The sequence below is a fragment of the Charadrius vociferus genome, unplaced genomic scaffold (assembly GCF_000708025.1).
Source record: "Charadrius vociferus isolate BGI_N301 unplaced genomic scaffold, ASM70802v2 scaffold326, whole genome shotgun sequence".
NCBI lineage: Eukaryota > Metazoa > Chordata > Aves > Charadriiformes > Charadriidae > Charadrius > Charadrius vociferus.
In genome coordinates this window covers 592,277-614,456 of record NW_009649062.1, presented here as the reverse complement: position 1 = coordinate 614,456, position 22,180 = coordinate 592,277, and the positions used below count along the sequence as shown (strand labels likewise).

Here is a 22,180-nt window from a genome sequence, read left to right as displayed (position 1 = left end):
GGTTTCATCCTATGTAGCATTCGGCTTTCACAAAATATAGATTAACTGGCTACATTCAAGAGAATAATATGCTACTTTTAATATTATTTGCTTTTTACTAAAGAGGAGTGATATCAGTGTTCTGGGAGACGTCCGTGATACATGTCGCTATGATATAACATTGCTAGTGTGAGATTATTAACTTGCTGTAATGTAATTTGAATGAGAAAAACTTACTTGAAGGCATTGGCATCTCCATGGACCTTATAGTTGTCTGCACTGATTCTTGAGATAACTCTTGTGACAGCAATGAGAATACCGATATTGACCTGGAGAAGGAACAAGACTCGGTCAGGAGAGTAAGCACAGACTGTGTCAGAGGTACAAACTGCCTTAGGAGTGTATTGTAGAAATACAACAGAAAACAGGAACTTTGCATGTTGTCTTTATTTAGCAAAAGAGGTTTCCAATTTTGGACTGGTATAGTTTGACCCTTGTCAATGGATTTCCCTCTCCTCGTAGTGGCTAGTTCTTCCTTTGATTTCTTTCTGTCAGGAACAGTCCTTGTCTGTTTAGGATAAGGCTGGATTAATACATTGCTTCACAGCTAAAGAAGGGCTCAGGGTCCCTACTGTACAAATAAATGCACTAATAATCTACTACCAGCTGACAGATTAGACAGGAACTTCAGTGAACAGGGGCACGTGTCTGCATGCTTTTTCGTTTTGTGTTTGTATGTGGACAGACTGCAGAAAGCACCTTTCTTGCTAGAATTCTCAGTGTACAACTCCTGTTTCTTACCAAAGTCTGCTTGCAATTTAAGCACAGGATTATTTTAAAACAGCAATGAGGAAAATATGTTAAACCTGAACTCTGCTCTTCAAAAGCCCTGCTTCTTTTTTATGTCAGGCCCAGCAGAAACATCAATAAAATGAGAAGAACTCCCACCAGAAAAGTAGGATATCTTGAAAAGACTAACACTGAAAATATCTAACAAAAGAGAGTTTGCTCTGGAGTCGCAGGTGAAGAAAGAAGCAAATCTTTATCACTTAAAAGAAATGTGGCAAAGGCTGTCTTGCTTTGCAAAGACCTTGGGTTTAAAGAGAAAAAAAGAGGAGAGAATGCAAAGGTGAGAGATGTATTTCCCCCTTCCTGTCCAAAGTTACACATCAGCTACAAAGCTGATATTTAGCATCAAGAACAAGGGTAGAATAAAACTATCCTGAACTATAAAACAAAAAGAAAGAAAAGACTTCAAAATAGTGCTGTTGCTCAGTTAAAACTCAAAAATCATACTCTGTTTTGACATAAATATTCTAATTCTGAGGATGAGAGGCTGAATTAAAAAATGTTCAAGTTTGATGATAATAATTGCCTTGGTATTTTTTCAGATCTTCTGACCACTCTTTTAATTTTAGATTTCTAAGGGCAGATCATCACCTGGTGTAAAGTAGGAGCATAGCTGCAATAGTTCATTTCTGCCACAGCTCTTTAGCCTGTCCAAAGAATACCCTGTGGAACCCGACTGCTTTTGAATTACAAGTGGACTTGTCGTTCAGTCAGCTTTACAAAGATGAGTAAGAGGTGAAATTCAACGGTCTTGAGGTCATTTTCCCTATTCCCACCAAATCATATTTTGTAAACATCTTTTATAAATTCTTTGAGAAACCCACTTGTATGCTAAATATAAGCATATCTGCCTGAAGCAGCAAACAATGAACCTGAACAAGTTACACTTTCTCTTCTTTCTCTCTTCTGTGTCTCCTCCAAACTCTCTAATTTTCTGCTGCGTGTCCACCAAATGATCATCATCATTACTCCAGCATTTCATATGAATTGCACAGAAAATACCTCTCTGTACCATTATCTCTCCTGACACATTATATTTCAGCAGCTTTTCTTAGTCTGTTACGCAAATATCAGTCTCCCCTTTTGACGCTTCCTTATGGACATCTCTGACAGCTCAAGTTCCTCCGGGCACAGTTGCTCCATGATCCCTTTTTCTGATGACTGCAGACAACAGCACGCTCCTGCCAGCCTCACAAGTGCTTAACCCTAACGCTTTCTGCCATTCCAAGTTCTTTTTAGACTCCCCTAGATTTTGCTTTCTGCATAGCATTTTTAAAAAAATGCCTAAATAGTGTATATTCAAATACTCCTCAAAAAACACATTTATTTTTTGGCATCTGATGTAAATACTTTGCCAATGATCTGATTAGGACAATGCTTAGTTGATGAACTCATTATGCTTTAACCTATATCAGCATGTTCAAACTAAGAGAATAAACATTTAGGAACTATATACATGTTTCTATTTTTCACTTTTCTGAAAGGCCAGATTACCTGAGAGTTGCAGTTATTTTGCCTTAAAATTACATAGGAACTTAGAATATTTTTGCTTGCAGGCACTGGCCACACTCTACTTTTCAAAAGAATATAGCTAATAACGTCAGCGCTTGTTTCCTCACTCCCAGGACTCCTTTCAAGGCAGCTTGTCCAACCCCAGGCACTCGCAAGTCTCTGCGAAATCAGCAGGAGCTGCCAGTTCCCATTATTGTGGGCTTGATCCAAAGCCCACCAGAGCCCATGGAAAGCTCCCAATGACATCAGGGAGCTCTGGCTCACTCTAGTGACAACTTCATCTGACTAAAAATTCTCAGATCGGGAAGAGAGTTAAGTGAGTAAAAATATCTTTTAATATCTCATCAAAAAATTGTCAGCCCAGATACAGTGGGACAAATTCTTTCCCTCACTTAGGTTTTTTTGCAGGGGTTCCACCTAGATTTCCTCCAAGTCTCATGAGATTTTTGCTTCTTCTCTAGTGCAGTGCAGAAGTCCCATGTGTAAAACCCTCTGATGTGGTGTGTTGCATCCCAGCCAAGAAAAGGCTTGGCAGCACAGAGGAACTAAAAAAAAATGTATAAAACATATTGCCTCAATTAAATCCATTGACCAGCTTTCCTCTAAAACCACAAACTATTTTAGTCTCCACTTCAGTTTCAGGCAATGGTACAGGGAGTTATGGCCAACTCTTCCAATCTGAGGTTTAACGTACTGTCTCACGGTGTGAGTTAGTTTGATCCTTCCGACACCGTCAGCAACACAGCACCGCTGCACGTTGCTGCAGATGCAGCCCACTGCTAGGTCACATCCAAAATCACTACTGGGTATTATGCATTTCCAAACACAGGCAGTCGATTAAATTAGATCGATATTGAAATCCAGGAGAATGATTTTGGAAAGCCTGATTCCACTCAGCTATCCCAGAGCAACTACAGTTGGAATAGACTAAATTGAGTTATTTTAGCCTTCTGTGTAGATGGCTTCGTATTGATGCGTGTAGTATCACACCAGTCAGAGCTGAATATCAGAGCAAAACTTTGAGGCTGGAAAGAAAATAAATAATAAATAAAAGGTGTAACAGATCCCTAACTTCTACTCTTTTCTAATATTAATCCTTAACTTTTAATTTCTTACAGTCTGTCTCCTTGTTTGAAAAAATGTCGCATGCTTTCCTGTTGATAAAGTGAGAAGAAATTTAATTTTAAAGGAATTTAATTTTAAAACAGTAAAAGTGCTCATAACTGGGTGCTAATAAGAAAAAATGAGAATCCTAGCAGCTGTGGTCTGTTCATTTGTGCTCTAATCCACCACAGCACCTAAGTATGTACTTGGTCTCAATGACTCTGAAGAATCCAACTATTTCAGGGCCTTTAAACACTATGGGTCCAATTCTGTCACCTTTTCCCGTGACGAACGATGTCTATTAAGGGACACAAATTGTCACTTTTCAATCAGTGGGCCTACCTGCAGAGCAGGATACTATTCAACATACAGAAAGGATGCTAATTCTGCACTGGTACAAAGAGGTATCAATAAATACAGTGAGGCAACACAACTAAATCACGTATGATCAGCACGTATAAGGAAGAAAGTATTTTTTATATATTGAATATTCATAGGCAAGCGCCAAGTGAAGACAGTGATGGCAATCTCAGCCTGGCACCCAAGTTCCACAGTACCATCTGAAGACACTGGTTACAAAGCTGATGTCCCCACAGCACGAACTGTTAGCAATATGCTAATGAAAATCATTTAGTTCCGTGAAAATGTTGTTTATCTGAAACACTTGTAAAAAAAACACCAGGAAAATAACTTCTTACAGGAAAAACAATAGAAGGGACTTGCCACCACAGCCCAGTATCTCCCCCCCAGTGGATTGCTCCCTGTCTGCAGCACACCCACTGCTCCATGTACACAGATGCTTTCTGCAGAATTTCCTTAATTCTGCCATATCTATGGAAACACACCAATGCAGCAGATGGCTGATAACAAACAAAGCCTTCTGCGAAAAGTTTAGTGTCTTGTTCCAAAAAATCAGGTGCTTTATCAAGTTTTTTTCTTCCTTTGAAGACACGTCCCAGGCCCACTTTGGCTGACATTAGTTTGGTTTTCAAATTAATTGCAACATTTTTTTTTGCAAAGCTGCCTTAAGAGGATGCCATAGAGGCCTGGTGATTTGCGAGGTGGGGAGAGTGACCTCTAAACTTTAAGATGCAGGTAGAAGCCAAAATACCGACATGTAGCAGGAACTATTTCTTTCATCGCATCCCTTGACTCAAACCCCAAGGAAAGGGCACTTTGGGTATGGGGATCCATATAGGGCTGGGAGGTTCTGTGAATTACTCCCTCTAAAAGCATGTGTGAGCATTTTTTCCCAGTCACACTCCCACCACATCATTCTGTTTTAAGGCTCCGTGATGTCGATACTGCCTGCGAGGCTGTGGCAGGACAAAAGCTGACTGTGTCTGCCTCGTCTCTAGGGAGTGGGAGTTGAAAAGAGCAGTCCCCCTGTTTTCTTCACAGCATAATCCTTTTTCTTGGCAGAGAGAAACTGTGGATGGAAGTAGTCAAAAACTGCTTTTTGAGACGTATTTTCAGAGCTAAACACTAGTTCATGCAACTAGTGGCTAATTTGTTATTTAAAGAGCACAGGCACACATGCACACACAAAATAGTGTTTAGCCTTGTTATTTCCCTATAGGCACTAACACATTTTTCAGCTAGCATATTCAATGCCCAGAGAGAATAATTTGTCAGCTAGCTTGCTGCTATTTTGGGCTGAGCTGGGTTTAGACTAACAAATTGCTCTATGTGGATCAACCTTGTGAGCACATTTTTTTCTCTTTCTCAAAATACTTGCACCCCTACAAGAATATAACTTGAGCTGCACAAATATTATATATCATAAGTGAGCGCCAGACAGTTAAACCCTTACTTTCACTGGCAAGCAGCTACACATGCAAATTGGTGAAGGCTGTGCTCACTCAGGTGAGTAAGCACTTCACTATCTGCCATGTTTTAATTAATATCATCTTTGGACAGCAGCTGGGAAAGATCTGATTTTACTGGTTGCATCTCATTTCCTCCTTTGCTGCTGAACAACGGCCAGAAAGCAATTGCTAAGGTGAGAAGGAGACATTTGAAGATGAGATTACTTTAATTGCTGTCCAATCATCAATATCTACATATCTTTGAATATAAACTCACATACAGAAGCTCCAAGGTACAGGCCAACAAGAAACTAAGTTTTTTGGAACAAAGTCAAGAGCTGTTTAGCCAGCTCTAATCCAGTGACCAACATTTCTTATTTACATGTATATACTTTCACTCGGGTAAAAGAAATTCTGCCCTTACTGCACAGGGACTTTCCAGTGTTGCCATTAATAATTTGATTAAAATGCTAACATGAGGCAATTTCTGCCACATCAATATAGCAACTAGTTTCATTGTGTTCTTAATATATGTTTATCTAGCCTAGTTTTTCGAGGCTGTATCCTGGGTGAAGATGCTGGGCTGGGCTGCCTGTAATAGGTTTCACTGTAATAGGCTGATTTCACTGTCTCTCAGGCAAATGGTAGGATGTCCACTCAGCTGCAGTGTAAAATTGCCTGTGATGGAAAAGGTCAGCCAAGGAGCCACCTTCTGCTTGCCAAATAGTTACAGAGGTATGCAGTGCTAAACATCAGTGGTTCTATACATACAGCTCACCTTCCTTCCTTTATAAGCAGGATTTGTGAGGGGTTTTCTGTGTCATGAAATTTGGGGAAGTTTTTTTGTGCTTTCCATGGAAATCCTAGCTGTCTTAGGGAAGTACAAAGGTACAGTCAGTGGCTCCTTTTGATGCTCCTCCCTGCAAGTAGTCAGGATCTTCTTTTACCTGACCCTCCTTAAACACCACAGAAGGCAGACTCTGGTCTAGATTTGGGCTCGTGCATTTAAAATCTAAGCAAAGCTTTAAAGACAACCTGATTTCACTAATCAGTGAGTCTATCCCCATGTTCATACTGTCACTCTGACATTACAACCTGCAGCAAAAATTGTAGACAACCCGATCAATTGAAGTATTGGAAACAGTGCTGAAGAGGAATAATCTCCCACTTAATCCCTGCAAACACCCCTGAATACTTAAGTAATCACAGTGATTAAGCTACAACTCACTGGAATTTAATGTGCAGGCATAATTAAACTGCTGCAGAGAATCTGTGTATCAGCATCGGAGCCATGAACCTGCACGCTCCCCTGGAAAGATGATGTTCATTACAGCTGGCAGAGGTGTCTGCAGCAGCCACCTGAACCCCAGCAAGCTGCCCTTAACAGCCCTGCCTCCATCAGCCAGCCAAACTGCAGCACCTGACCTCAAATTCCAAAACCAAGGGAACAGCACAAATTCCTTACCCCTGTGAGAAGGCAGGCGCAGCTTGTCACCTCCCCCAGAGCTCACCCAGAGGGTGACAGCTCACGCCGTTGCTGTAGCCCGTTCCTGCTGACTGCTTGCGAACTCTGCCATGATCACCTTCACTGAGGGCACTTAGCTTTACTGGGAAACGTGAGCTACTCTACAAGCAAAAGCTTCAAATACCAGTGGGGTGGAATCGGCCTTTCAACTTTTACTGGTGTATATGAAACGCAAACCACAGTCTGTTCTTCTGGGGGATCTTTCTGAGAATTGGTAAAACTCCCAAGATTACTCGATTTGACGCAGTTATTAATGGCCCCAAGAGGGCTGTTTCGGGAGAGGGCTCTCCTGGGATTTTAGGTTGTATTTTTGTCTTGGAATAGTGAAATGAATGGTGTGAGAATTAATATGCATAAACTAATACACAACCATGTAAGACACAAAAATCAGAGCAGGAACAAAATAATTCTGGACCCTTCGTCTCTGTTGGTTCGCTGGCCTGGCGCAAGGACTGGCACCAGCCCTTCAGCCAGCTCTGCCGTGTGGCTGACACAGGTGTGCAACATGAAAGCAGCAGCAGCCGTGGGTTTACCTACCAGAATGACAAACAACGCCGGTGCCACAAAAGCCCAGATTGCTCCATTCTCTAGTGAAAGCCAGCAGCTGCAGGGAAAAATCAGAATGATTTTAGATGAAGCACACGGTCATTTAATTAGTAATGTTCTTAATTAAAAAACAGACTAGAAGAGAGTGCAAAAAGACTGATGAATCTTAAAAGCAAGAGACACAACAGAGCATCAATAGGAAGCTCCTGTTCCCCTCACATGCGGGGAATCTGAGGCAGGTTCTCATTTTGATTTGTATCTTGCAGAGAGCCAGTGACAGCTATCTGCCCCAGCACGCCATCAAACAGCATTAGGGGCGGAAAGATGGGAAGAAAGGAAAGGTTTTATTTGCTATTTGTTGTTCTGGTATCCTGTATCACAGGCAGTCATTTCAGTGCTGTGAGCACTCTCGCTGTAGCAAGAGACAAATTGAAGCCCTCCCTGCCTCGCCCGGCTGGGGGTGAGGAGGCTGGGGGACACGCTGTCAGCTTCACGCCTCTCTCCTGCAGCGGTGATGATATAAACTACCTCACCACACGTAAAAAATAACCCTTCCTCCAAATCTTTTGCTTACGTTATGGTAGGATTGAATCCTACAGTGTTTTCTCAGATAAATTTGCTTTTCTTTTTCCAAATTAGAAAGGAACTTAGTTTTAAAAATGTTTAACGATATCCATTCTAGATCTTCAGATGTTTAACTGTAGCTTTCTTCAAAAGATTAAATGTCTTTAATCAAAGATTATTCTCATCTTGTTAGAGATGCTTCAGCCCGCGCTTTGCCCTGTGCGTGGGGTAAGCAGGGAGCTCACTGCAGGAGGCCTTGTGCCTCTACAGCAGAAGGGAAAAATAGGCAAAACATCTCAGGAGCTTTTTGTGCATTATCTCAGCAGTGAAAAGCAAACCTGGGGCGTCTGGGTCTAAGAATATGCCTGCACAGCAATTGTGGTTTTTCAGGGTATCTGCCCTACTCCTCAGCAGCACCTTGCAGAACTACAGCCCCCTTATCAGATCTACGAGTTTTTCTGCCCATCAGATTTTTCATCCATATTGCATCTGGAGCGAAGACATTTTCATACTCACTTGCCACTTTCTCCATAGCTGTCTAGGGACGATGTTGTAGAAATCACACAAATCACCAGCGGGCAGCCTGCAAAAAGGCAAAGTCGATGGCAATATTAACAAGAAAAGTACATCTTCCAGTAAACCCTGCAAGTTTGGCCACATTTTGCATGGGCAAGAGAACAGCTCAGAGTAATTTTAGAACTAAGCCCAACTCATCATCCTCCCGCAGCTGTGTAATACAACATGTTTTAATCAATTAATGTCAGACAAACAAAATGACTTTTCCATAAAGCACTAGTTTAACAGTTAAACTGAGTTGGTGCTAATCTCATTGAGAATCATCGTCCTTTTTCAGCCTGCTTTTGGTTTATGTAATTTCTGTCTCTTGCTATTCAAGCAGTGATATCCTGTGGAGCAATATCAGGTTTATTTTAACCACTTTCCCCCAATTAAGTGCACCGTGTTTAAGGATTCAAAGCAATCTGGAAAATGCAGTTGAGTTTCTCACAGGGGGGCATGACTAGCAGGTGAGAGGACAGACATGGTGACATTTCGGGTTCAGAAGAGGCCACAAAGATGATCAGAGGGCTGGAGCCCCTCTGCTGTGAGGGCAGGCTGAGAGAGTTGGGGTTGTTCAGCCTGGAGAAGAGAGGGCTCGGGGGAGACCTTATATGCCATTCCAGTATCTGAAGGGGGCCTACAGGAAAGATGGGGAGGGACTTTTTACAAGGGCATGTAGCAATAGGACGAAGGGGAATGGCTTCAAACTGGAAGAGGGGACATTTAGATTAGATATTAGGAAGGAATTCTTTACCCTGAGGGCAGTGAGCCCCTGGGGCAGGTTGCCCAGAGAAGCTGTGGCTGCCCCATCCCTGGAGGTGTTCAAGGCCAGGCTGGACGGGGCTTGGAGCAACCTGGGCTGATGGGAGGTGTCCTTTCCAACCTAAACCATTCTATGATTTAGTTATCTAGAGCATCACGCACAGCAGTGACAGACAGTTATTAATAGACAGAAGCAAGTTCAGATCCCACTCAGATGCCCAACCAAGACTTACTCTAACATAAATATGTAATAGCTCTACAAGATTTCTGTGTTTAAAGTGACTGTGTTTCCAGATGGGTTTTGACAGTTCCAGTGTGCTGCATCCTGGGAGGCGGAGGAGTGCTTTATGGGACTGCACAGGAATTACACAAAATTGCTGCTGTCGGGGGGCTGCGTGTCTCGGGCCCCAGCAGCGGGATGTCCTGGTGTGCCACTTCAGCACAGCTTTCCGGGCCAGGAGCTGGAGAGGAAGTGGGGGTTTTCTTCCCAACAGTTCTGAATACAGTGAAACCTCATCCCTTTAAATATTAAATGATTGTCTGTTAATTCTTGTATGATTTAATAAAATGTGAAGGTTTGGGCTTTTATCATCTTACGGAATTTAATAAAGCGGTCCCAGACAGAGTATTAGACATGATAGCTTAAAGTTTCAATTTTCTTTTGAATTCTTCAGGTTTTCTGCTTGAGGCTTTTACAAAATTCTCTGCTTAATCTTACCAATATCATCCTCATAAAATTCTGTAAAGTTTTCCTGTACTAGCAGAACTATAATTTTTGGAAGAAGTGTTTTTGATCTTTAATGATTGTGGCTAGAAGCACTTTGTATTTATAAAGAAGAAAGATACTCAGTAGTTAAGAAGCAGCATCTGCAGGCATTGTTTAGGTCTTAGACTTTGAAAGCCACTTTGCAGGATGGAGTTTAATATCCCATGAACTTGATTCTGCTCTCCCACGCTTGTCCAAATCAGGAATCACCTCTTAGATGTAATATTTCTGCATGACCTAAGCAAAGGCAAGATTTTAGTTTACTATCTCATTCGTCTGTTTAAGAAAGGGAAATCCTACACATATTTGAATTATATTCAACAGAGCAATTAAGCACAGACATAAGCCTATCTGCTGAAACCCACTCTGCCATGGGTATGTGAGCTACCTGGACTAAAGGTCCACAGGTATGTCTACACATTCCCAATCACATCTTCGGTTGCTGAGTAGACATTGTTTATTGGCACAGTTTGTCTTCTGATGCAAGTTGTCTTCCCACCACAGGGACTTCGCCACAGAAGCAGAAATACCTGTGCCCAACTAACTCTCCTTTATAATTCTAGTCTGCCAGGTTTTTTCTAAGTCAAATGCTGGATAGTCAAAGGATTTAGCATGACTCTTTATCAATTTTAAGTGGCAGTCAAGAAGAAAATTAAATACAGGGTTCTTTTGGAAGATATTAAAACTTATGGAGATGAAACATAGAGCAGTCATCTGCATAAAAAGAGCTGTTAAGTCAGTGAGAATAAAATGGTCTATAGCCTATAGTGCAGTGTTTGCCTTTTCTTTGCATTAACAAGATATTACATGGATAATGGCAATGGAGGCAGAATCGAGGTTTTGTTACAGTGAAATTGGAGTATTTTTCCTTTAAGAAACAACCATTCGGTAAATTCCCTAAAGGTTGGAAAAAAAATATATTTAGCCTAAGGGGATCATAAGATTTGATCTGGACTGAAGAATTCGTATGGATTATATATTATACACAAAAGTAAGTGTGTTTGCTTAATCTTTTGTCAGTAATAATTACATGAGAGCTGGGAAGTTTAGTCTACGCCCATAATAGGTAATGTTAATGTTGTGCTGGCACTGGTTATCATCCATGAAAGAAATATGGTTATGGTTTTTTACTGTATCTGAATGTTTTCTCAGTTAGCAGGTGCTACAAATATGCTCACCAACCCTACTCCAAATGGCCAAATTTATGATGCAGTAGACCATGCTTTCCAGAGCACAGTATCAGATGAAAATGTTCTAGCACACCTTTCCGGCAGCTGATGTATGGCGCTGGTGTCATCTGTGTCTCTGCAGCCCTAGAGCAACACAGCATCACATTCAAATGGGGTAAATCAACCCACACGGAGCCCTGCGCTGCTGCAGCTCAAGTTCTCCGGGTCCCCAAGCCAGCTAATTTAAAGCTACCTCCCAAACTCGGCAGCAAAATACAGCCTGCAGAGCAGGCATAAACTCGCAGTACCTGGCACAGGGAGCCCAATAACACAGTCCTTGCTCAGACAAAATCCTCCCTGAATTCAGCCCAAATACAGTCACCAGGGTGAAGTCTAAAATGAGTGTCAGCTAGGTCCTCTTCTTCAGCATTAAACTTCATATCTAATCCATTTGCTTTATGTTTCTGAGGCACTAATGATAAATAAAATGGAAAATGCCTGTAAATCTGTATGCGGTTATTTTGAAAGCTTCTGCATCTTCTATACATAGCAAAAAAAAAAACCCCAGACAGGCTATAGAAACTCTGTGGCAGACAATTTGAAGCAATTTTAGGACATTAATTCTAAAAGGCTAAATATGTCATTTATTGAGAAAGATGAAGCATTAGACACAAAGGAAAGTATATTTCCTTCCAGTACTGAAAAGATCTACTCTGCTTGATGGGGAAAAGTATATTCTCCCATTTATTTTGTAGAAGTTAATTTTCTATGATTTTCCATTTCTTCTGCTGCGTTACATCGTATCTATGCAGAAGTCTGGGACTACATTGAACAACAGCAAATAAATAAATTTAGGTCTTTTGACAGCTCAGAACAAAATCTTCATTCTAAGGCAGTCTATAAAGGAAAGGAAATTGTCTGAAATAGGAAAATGTGTTAAGGCCAAAGCGCCACAGCACAATCTCCAGTATCACTAACTCTTATCATCAGCCTCCTACAAATGGCTGGGTGGGAAAAGTTTTGTTACAATAATCTGTGTGTGTTATGCTGAACCACCAAGGCAACAAAGTACTTTTTTTTTTTCTCCCAATCAATCTCAAGGTGGTTTTAAAGTTAGGATATTACCACCTTCCTAAAATTGCTCTTCTGTCATTCCTGGCAACTGCAGTCTTCGAGGTAATTTTAGCACCCTTGGGACTAAAGATAATACGCAGGAACTTCAATCAACTCTGCACATTTGGTATCCCGTCTCTCTGATTACTGTTGAATTCATTTTACAGGAGTAATCTCTCTCAGAAAGAGACCAGTGATACCCAGTGGGGAGTTTCTTGTCCCTATGTCCTCTTATTGCCTCAAGTTTCAATTTATCATTCATACAGACTTTGCAAGCTTTTACACATGTACCTAGCCCAGTGTTTCTGCTCAAATAAGAATGATGGATCTGGGTTTTTAAATTCAGGACTGGGGTTTGTCATTATTCCAGGAACTACGAGTTTGCAAAAGTCAAATGCATTCACACTTCAATTAGAAGCAAAGAACGAAGAAATGAACTATCTGTTTTGACTAACATGAGATAAGACATCCTTGTCTTCAAATTCGTTCAACCATCTTTGGTAAGTATAACAGTTAGCTAAGCAAAAGTGTAAAAAAAAGGCCATTTTCATTAGTTACTGGGAAATATGCATCCATTCTGGTCTCAGGATGGCACAAGAATGCTCGACTTCCTTTTGACACTTGCATTCAATGCAAACTTACCCTAATTTTAAGAGCCAAACAAAATAATTTTAGGACAAAACCTCTTTAGCCTCTTTCTCCAGCCTTGCAAGACTTCTGTTTAGATGTGGGAATTTTACAGAATATATATAACTTATAACTCTGTTGTACTTTCCTCAAGTTCATGAAGGAACAACGCAAACTCTGCCCCGTAGAAGATGAGCACACACTGCTGCTGAAGGCAGTGCTGACGCTTGATCTCTAATTAAACATTCTGATTCACATTCAGTGCCAATATGCTAACAAAAGAGGAAGCTGGGAACTGACAAACCTGGGTGTCCTTTTAAGCATTTAAGTAGTCGACACTGCAATGTGAATTTTCTCTCTAAAAACATCGTTATTCCGCAACATCTATTACCAACTGACGGAGCATTAGTTACATACCAGGCAGTGAGTTGCGATGCTGTTGAGTGAATGAAGGTTGCCCTGATACTTATCAAGAGATAAACAATTTGGAATGCAGTTGCCTAGTTAAATTACTTCACACATTTGCAGCTATGACGTGATGTCAGATATGAGTAAGGAAATTCAACATTTAATTCAAATGTAATACTTTGAGCTATATGGAAAAAAATATAGCATTACAAACTACTTTCCCAGCAACATGGTAGATCTACTGCATTTCAGAAAATATATTTTCTCCAAGTCACTGTAAGAATAATAATTGGAACATGGTTTCCAAAATTAAAATATTTGTCAAAAAAGGGCTTTTGAAAGGTTTATACAGAGAAACGTATTACTGTTACATGGATACTGTCTTCCACTATCTGCCTCCAACAGTACCTTTGCTACATTTCAGAACCAGAGCTTGTACCGCGTTTCTTACACAATCCTTGCCATGAAGAACATTGCTAGAAGAACTGATATAGAAATTTCTACTGCTGGTGCCTCCTGTGTTTTGCTACATACATCTGTTTTGATGACAAATACCTACTCTTGGGCCTGAGGGATTATCCTTCTGAATATTACTCAAAATACCACTGAAGAGACTTTTTAGTAACCACATTTAACATCTCATTGGGTTATGTACCAATAGGCTATGTACTTGTACTAATTACTACTAATTGAGTGGTAGCAATCATATTGCAATAAAATGAGGCAAAATGCGGCATTTACTACTAGTCATATCGCAGTCGGATGCCATGTTTATCCTTGTGTCTTCTAAATCACTTTGTAGATCATTTCCATTTTAAAATAAATAAACCTTACGCAAAATGCCAGAAAAAAAAGGTAAAGGTGCATTGCTGCATATATGAATCATGAATTTATTTTCATAAGTTAGTTAATGATTGATTGTAAATTGAGTTAATCAACGCATCTGCTATAAGCAAATACCCCTGTGAATTAAATGCCAGTTCTTAATTATTTTATTAACTGTTGTGGCTTTTTACATAGTATTTCTGAAGGAGAAAGAGTTCTCAGGGGCTTATGAGAACATTTTCTTCGGTTTGATGCGCTTGGAGTTGTATTCCATGACCTCTGGATTAAATAAATCCACAAGAAACCCCTCCATCATCAGCACGTTTCTCTACATTTAGCACTGAATCTAGAAAAATCTACAAATCTGCAATGTCTTCAACTCTCAGCCTGTCTAGGTTCTCTTACTTTTGGGTCTATGTGCAAAAAGATTAATTACTCCATTTAGCCTGTCCTAGGCAGTGGTTTTGGGAGGAGAGAGAAAAAAAAAAAAAAAAGGGGGGGGGGGGGGGGGGGAATATTTTGCATAACTTTACTAAAAACTCAGCAAAACAGCTTTCAGACCTTTTCAGCAACTGAAGCTTTAATGTGTATATTGTTAGTCTGCAAACTGGCCATTCCTTACGAGAAAAAAACACTATCTTAAACATCCAGGATAAGGACACCTGTATGTGGTACTCTTGAACCTGTCACAGAGAGACAATGAGGGCAAAGAAAAAAATTTAACTTCTAACTAAGCAAACTGCAGTTTGTGCCCTCAGTCTAGTAGATATCGTATTCACCAGAGGACTGTATCAAATGGCCCTTAGACAGAACTGCAAAGAAAGAGATTTTAAAACGAAGGAGGCATTATGCACAGAAAAAAAAGGCCATATTAAAAAAGGGCAAGTAGGCTGCTGTTGAAATATATATATATATAAAAATGAACAGCATTACTATCACCCAGATCTGTATGGTGCCAATAGGTATTGAATATTCCAGTTATGACTGCAGAAGGTCAGTATTATTGGTATAATTGGTTTTCATTCAGCTTCCAAATGAATTTGGGGGGGTAAAGATAATGCATGTTTTAACATATTTTGAAATTTTCTGTTATTACATAGATATTCCTTTACTATCTTTTACATCTCTCCTTTTGACTCAACATAGGATGTTTGCTTCTTCTTCTAAAGGTGGAGGTTTGTCGAGCATCATTGCTGTACTTCCAGGACAGTGAAAGCAAACTAGCTTTCATCTGCTGTGAAAAGCCTGGAACAAAATATTCAGCTTCGACTTCTCAATATGCACACAGATTATGCTTTCGTTACTGAATTTAAAAAGCTGTGAATTGTTATCTGTGAGATTACTGCATCATAGGACTACTTTTTTATTCTTAATAATAATAATGATGTTCCGTGCAGCCTTTTTCACCTAAGGTTTTCAAGGCACAAAACATCAACTAATGAAGTCTTGTGATACTCCTGTGCTACAGCACCTATTTTTTATGTATGGCTTGCAGACTACAGATAGGATAAACCAGTGTTGTGAGTTAGAACCAAAAAAAGAACATACTAGTGCAGTAAGACCTCCCTCCCACACTCCTGCTATTGATTGGGTAATTAAGGATCTGATCTGGCCTAGTGAGGTCGTGGAACTCACTGCAGTGGAATTAAGTTTAATGGACTATACATTTTAAAGTCTGATTACAGTCAGAAAAATTATGCATTTTCTTCTCCAACAGACCTACTCTCAGTAAGGCAAACTATGATCATAAGATGACAATTTTACACATGCTTCTGAATATAATCTTGTCCTACAGTGAGAAGACTAAAAGCAAGCAGCTGCTAAATGCTTACCCCATCCAATTCCATAATAATATAAGTGCTTGCTCTCTTCTGACCCAAATACTTTGATCACCATACTGTAAAGATGAAATCCTTCCACCAGCATCCATGCAAAAGCACTCAGGAAGAAAAAATGAAGGAGAATGGCCAAGATCTTGCACGGCACCTAAATTAAGAACAAAAATGAATACATTAATTTTTATAATGCAGTCACATTGGTTTTCCAATTATTTTTTTTATATTTCTGTATAAATTTACATGCTAAATGCTAAATCACTCATGTAAAATAGTCTTAAAAACAAAGCACTAAAGAATTTAATTTTTCTGCAGCATTTTCAGATAGCTTCAGAGTAACAAATCCTCTTACCTTTTAACAAAAAACCAAAAAACATTGCCAAACATGATGTGGAAATCCAAACTGATTATGTATTTATAATAGTAGGAGCAATATTCCTGCTAAAGTCTACAAAATATTTAAGAATTCAAAACTGAAGGGTTGATATCCTATTGCTCAGCCTGTAGTAAATATAGGAGAGTCAAAGAAGTGGGGGTACAGGCATTGTCCTGCACTCCCTGTTCTATGATGGTAGAAAACCCAGCATAGTTCATGCCTTATTTTCTACGAAGAACTGGTAGAAAGTCAGTGGATCAGTTAAAGCTTGAGCAAAACATGGAAGTTTTAAAATAAGGTGCCATGTTGAACCTGCTGTTTATTTACACTTTGCCATGTGCCTTTCCTACTTTGCTTTTCTTCATATCAAAAATAGGGTAACACGGCAATTAAATCACATTGTATTCCAGTGTCTGTCTGCCCTGGTTAGAAATTCTGTAAAAGTCTCATGTGCTCCTCCATCAGCAATACCAATATATCCCTTTCAAAAATTAGAGCAAGCTATCATTGGCTCTTGAGCCCTAACTGCTCTATGGCGGGCATCTAGTTTGTCCGCCTGTTTGAATTCTCAATTTCCCATAGTCTGATGTACCAGCCGCGCATGAATTCATGTGACAAGAACACAGCTAGTGATCAAGGCAAAGAACTGAGAGTCTTCTCTGTAGGGTGTTTACAGACAACGTGAATACTCCTCCATAGCCCTTTATTCACTATGTGCTATCCAGACTCTGGAAATAGGAGCTAATATGAAAGTTTAAGCAACAGAAAAATGCCATCTAGAAAGTGAGCCCACCTGCTGTAACGTGGACTATCTGTTTCAATTTAAACTACAACATGTTTTGAAGTGAAACAAATGCTGCCCCAAAAGAGAGGAATGCCACGACTAAGGCAATGCAGCAAGAAGTGAAAACATGCTCTTGCATCCTGTTTACACCTGCCTCGGTGCTTGTGGCCCACTGTGGGCTACAGGAGATGCGGTGTGGGTTACAGACTTGGCTTTTCCTTAAATTGCTCCTCAAAGAGATCTTTACATTTTTCTCTAAGTCTCCTATTAGCCTACCTTACGAAAGCAGGAAAACCTAATCCTTTCTTCTTCCCCACTCCTCACGTGTTCACGCAGCACATCGTCCTCTCCCCACTAATTGCTTTTCGAGGATGTCACACCACAAGTGGTTTCGCCCATCATACAGTAATTGAACAGATGTGACTGCAGTGATCTTACCACAAGATAACCTTGTTTGGTTTGCTTTCAGTTAAGGCCCATTTTAAACACGCTCTTGGACCGAGTCCCAGCTGTATCTCAGTTTTGCATCTCATAGCATACTGATGACGGTCATTCTGCTCTGTGGTTCTAACATCCCTCTGTGACACCTACAGAATTTCAGAGGGGTTGTTTGCCTGCAGCCCATGTCGATGAGAAGAGGCGTTTTTTTCTTCCCCAAGGTTTCCCTTCCCGGCCTGCCAAGTCTCAGTAAGGTGTCCAGGCAGGTGGAGTCTGCGTGCTGAGGAAGCATTACCAGTAGGAACCAGTTTGCTGCCACAGCGGCCTGCAGACATTAACCATGAGTTGCGTTTGTTGCATTAGCTTAGCTGCCCTGTGCTGCCATTTTATTCTTTTTGTTGATGGTTCAGGATTTTGTACACTAATGAAAATTTAAATGCTGGGACTTGATAGTATGATGCAAATTGAAGCTTTCCCATACCTTCTCACTTGTACTCAGCTGGTTCTGTGCTAGTGCAAGGACATTCTTAACGCAAGTCCACTGTGACTATATGTATGAAAAAGCAATAAATTTGGTTTTAATTCATGTAAGTGAGACCTGTAAGTGTTTTAGTATTTCATAATGATCGGTGACATATAACTAAACCAGATTTGTTTATTGACAAAAACTGTGAAAACCTTTCCAGTTAATTTTATCATGAGGCTATGAAATCAATTTTAATGCCTTTTGATTTCTGCCAGATTAGTCCACAAAAATATAAATGCAACATAAAGCTGACTTACAAGCTAGTTCTGTCAAATGGATACTTTCCAATTTTTGAGTAGCCAACCAATATCAATCACAAAACAGCAGAAAAATAAAACATAGTGAAGTAGCAGGAGGCTGGTCTGTATATAATTTTGTATAATACCGATTTGCAGATTTTTAGTTAAAATCCATAGCAAAGTTCTGTATTTGTTCTGCATATGTGATTTTTTACTGAGAACAGTTTTAAAATGGATGGGTAAATTTGCATACATTGTCTAAATTCAACTTATAATAGTGTTTTCAAGTGTCAATCGTACTGCATCATACAGAACCCTCTGAAAATGTCCTTCCCTGCAATCTATATGCTGCTTTGATACACAGTCTTGAGTTTCTGCAGATACATATATCATAAACAAAAGTAGCTCACATCATCTCCCTATTTGGAAGCGTTTTAAGCAATGCTATGCATGAGTACCGAGAAACAGCTCAATACACTGATGCAGAACTGCAAATAGTAGACAAATTAAATTTTCTAGTTGTGCTGGAAAAACACAGTGCTGCCTAACACACTATACTTCAATTTTCATTTTCCTGTGTCTAAATAATACATTGTTTTCTCCCATAAACATGGTCAAGTTTTTTGAAGGCTTTAGTAGCCTAAAGAAATATTCATAGTTAATTATTTTTAAACGCACAGTGCAGTTTGGGATTCTGTTAAAAAAAAAAAAAGTGTGCTCTAGTCTATAGCAGAGAGTAAGTAAGTAAGAGCAAACCTCTCTGAAGAAACAAATCCATCCACCGCTGAAAGTCTAAGGGAAGTCATTAGATTGGCACACAGATAGCAAAGGTATCTTAGGGACTTGGCAGTATAGGAAGAAAGTGCTGTGTGTGAAGACATTTGCCCTCTCTAGAAGAAAGATACCTTGATTTCAGGAATAATTGCCTTCCTGGAATATGCCATGATCATTTAGGACTACTGTTTTAGTGCTAATGATGTTAGGTATCAAGGACCAGCTTTAAAAAAAAATAATAATTAAAGATAATGTTCTTGGATGTGTTAAAAAGATCAAAATCCTCGTCATGGAAATGGAGTTTTGTGGTTAAAAATTACTCCTACACTACAAAAGGAAAATTGCTTTAGTATAAACTGTAAATAATACATCTGAAATTACCAGGGGAATACTGTACGCTATATCTGGAATCAAAAACGAAGTATCCCTAGAGAGGGAGATGGGAAAAAGATGGAGCCTAAAGGCAGCCGTGCGAGACAGTGATGCCAGCTCAGGGCCTGTTCCTACGCTGCCGTTCCCCATCGCACTGGATTTCCTCACGCAAACTGGTACCACTTGTTCTCTCAAGCCAGGGCACTTACAAACCATTAAGCACTATATACACCCGTCTTTGGCAGAAGCAGAAGATTAAGAAATTTACACCTTCTAGTGTAAATACTGCCTCCCTCTTTTTGTAAGCTACCATTTAGCAGTCCAATTAAAGCAGCAATTAAAGGTATCAAACTGACGTCAAAGCTAGTGAGAACAGAGCATGCAGAAGGTAAGGACATGAGACTAATAACAGGATGAATCACAACACCCCTGATGCCAAGAGGTTCAAACAATAAAAACAGAAGCGTAGCAGATGGTATGCACATCGTACTTTTCAACTTTAAGATCTTTACAGTGTTGTGCCCTGCAATTACTGCTGTTACAGAGGAGATAGGGCTGAAATGTCCATGGATTCTGTGACGGGTTTCACTCCGGAAAGCCTGCGGTATCAAACAGGTCTTGCTTTCTGTGTCCTATTGTTTCAATTTAGCTAAAGTAAGTTTTGAATAGGTTTAAGAGAAATGAAAATACGCGCCTATTAAACCGCAACTTAAATCTATATGAGCGTTTCACCAGCTTAGCTACATCTGCTTCACGACACAAGCGAGATGTCTGTGTGTGGACAAGGCCCACTATAAAGGTGGGTGGACACTGGGACAGGTCTCTGGAGAACGCGGGCTCTACCTACATCCAACTAAAACCAGGAAACACAACTAGGATTTCATAGTATTTTAAAAGACTGAAGATGATGCTGGCCTTGATAAGGTGTAAAGAGGCTTTTACACATTATCTGAAGTGACTCAGTTGGATTGTCTGAAAATCTGGAATGGATGAAAAAGGAAAAACTGAGAGAATAAGACACCCTGTTATACTGAGTGAACCTTTTATTGCCCTCAAGCCTATGTCCTTTCAGCAGCATTTTAGTTCTATAACTTACTCAGAGAGGATTATTTTAATGCCTGATTTCCACTGTCTTCAGTTTCAAGTTATATCTGTCTCCATTTCATTTCCCTTCTAAACCATTCCCTACCATTCTCCCCCTTGCACGTTATCTTACTCATTCAGGACTTACCTGAATGGCAAAGAGTACGAACTTAGTTTTACAAAGTGCTTTTAGATCCTCAGGTAATAATAGCCTATGTAAAACCAGACTATTGTTATTTATAAACTTAACAGAAGTTCAAGGGATCTCATTTGAGCTGAACATAAATGTAAATAGCTGCTGTATTGGCAAAATGAAGAGTGTACAAACCTCATATTTACTTGTACTGAGAATAAAAAGAATAAAAGATTAATAGAAACTGCTTGCTACTTGTCAAAAGTACTGTGGAGCAACAGCTGGTCACCAAGGTAGCCAAGTTTTGACCATTACAAAAACAGAGCACGCTGGAAGATTATTTTAAAATCAGAGGGGTTTTTCGGCTTTTTACAGGTGGGACTTTCCATCAACAGACCTTATGTTACTTTAAATAGCATTTTTTAAACACAACAGTGGAAACAAATTGGTTTTATTGGTATGTAATATTGTTAACTTGGCATATTCGTCTTAATCTAACGCAGCCGTTTTAGACACCATTTTTAATGGTATAGATCCTGGTAGTCTGCAAAGGGAATTCCCACCTGTACTAGCAGATCCATAAAATCACTCTGTAATTTCAAATTCCGATCTATGTGATCAGGCAGAAAAAGCATAGAGCTTAAGTACCATGTAAGCAATATGAAGATGTTTGTCATTTGCTTAAGTGGTTGCCTTAGACACCCAGAGCAGTATATACATGTTTTACGATACTGAGGATCTCAGATTAAACTGTTACACAGCGGTACTTAGAGGTAATGCTTTCTGCCACCTCTGGCTAATAAGCACTAGTTGCTATACCTTTCTCACTGGTTATTTCTCAGGTCAAATAAACATGAATGATACTTAAAAATCATCTAAGTTTCCAGAGTAGAGATCATGATCAATAAATCTGCTGTTCAGAAAAACAGCATATTCTACCACACAAATAAAACTTTATGAGCAAAAAACAAAGACCTTCTGTTTTGCTCTCCAAGAAAGCAGAAGAAATTGCCACAGCTCCATCAGGAAGCTCATTACCTTCCAACAAGAATAAAATGACTCTTTAATGTGGAAAAAAACGGCAAAATGTACCATAGCAGAGAATAGACAATTTAAAAAAAAAACAAAACCAAAAAAACTCCCCCCCCCCAAAAAAAAACCAACCCAAACCCTAACAGAAATACAAATACCTTACATAAATAGAAAATTCATACAATTTTCTCCAATACAAAATTCCTACCGTTTTCAATACAGAGAATGGATGAGAGAAAACACAATCCATGTTGGGCCCAAGGCAGCTGTGCCATTTGAACACCCAACTGAAACATGCTCCATTACCAGGGTGATTTTCCCATTTGATGGGTGCGTATCTGTCTCAGTTTTGCAAATATCCAGACATGGCCAGATACCATGATAACAATATTTGGATGCCCAGAAGGCTTTATCCAGTGTAGTAGCCAGTAATTTTTGGCCCAGGCATGTTAAAAATAGGAGATCTCACATGC

General features: G+C 39.8%; 1 protein-coding gene across 1 annotated transcript in view; it reads right to left on the bottom strand.

Annotated features, from left to right (window-relative positions):
* GPR133 (G protein-coupled receptor 133) overlaps positions 1-22,180 on the bottom strand; it is a 156,232-nt gene that overhangs the window by 27,478 nt on the left and 106,574 nt on the right. Inside the window, exons 18-21 of the mRNA XM_009888102.1 lie at positions 15,948-16,101; positions 8,404-8,470; positions 7,315-7,381; positions 217-308 (exon numbers count right to left, since the gene is read on the bottom strand). Coding sequence (XP_009886404.1) covers positions 217-308; positions 7,315-7,381; positions 8,404-8,470; positions 15,948-16,101 — 380 coding nt within the window. The remainder of the gene's footprint in view (positions 1-216; positions 309-7,314; positions 7,382-8,403; positions 8,471-15,947; positions 16,102-22,180) is intronic.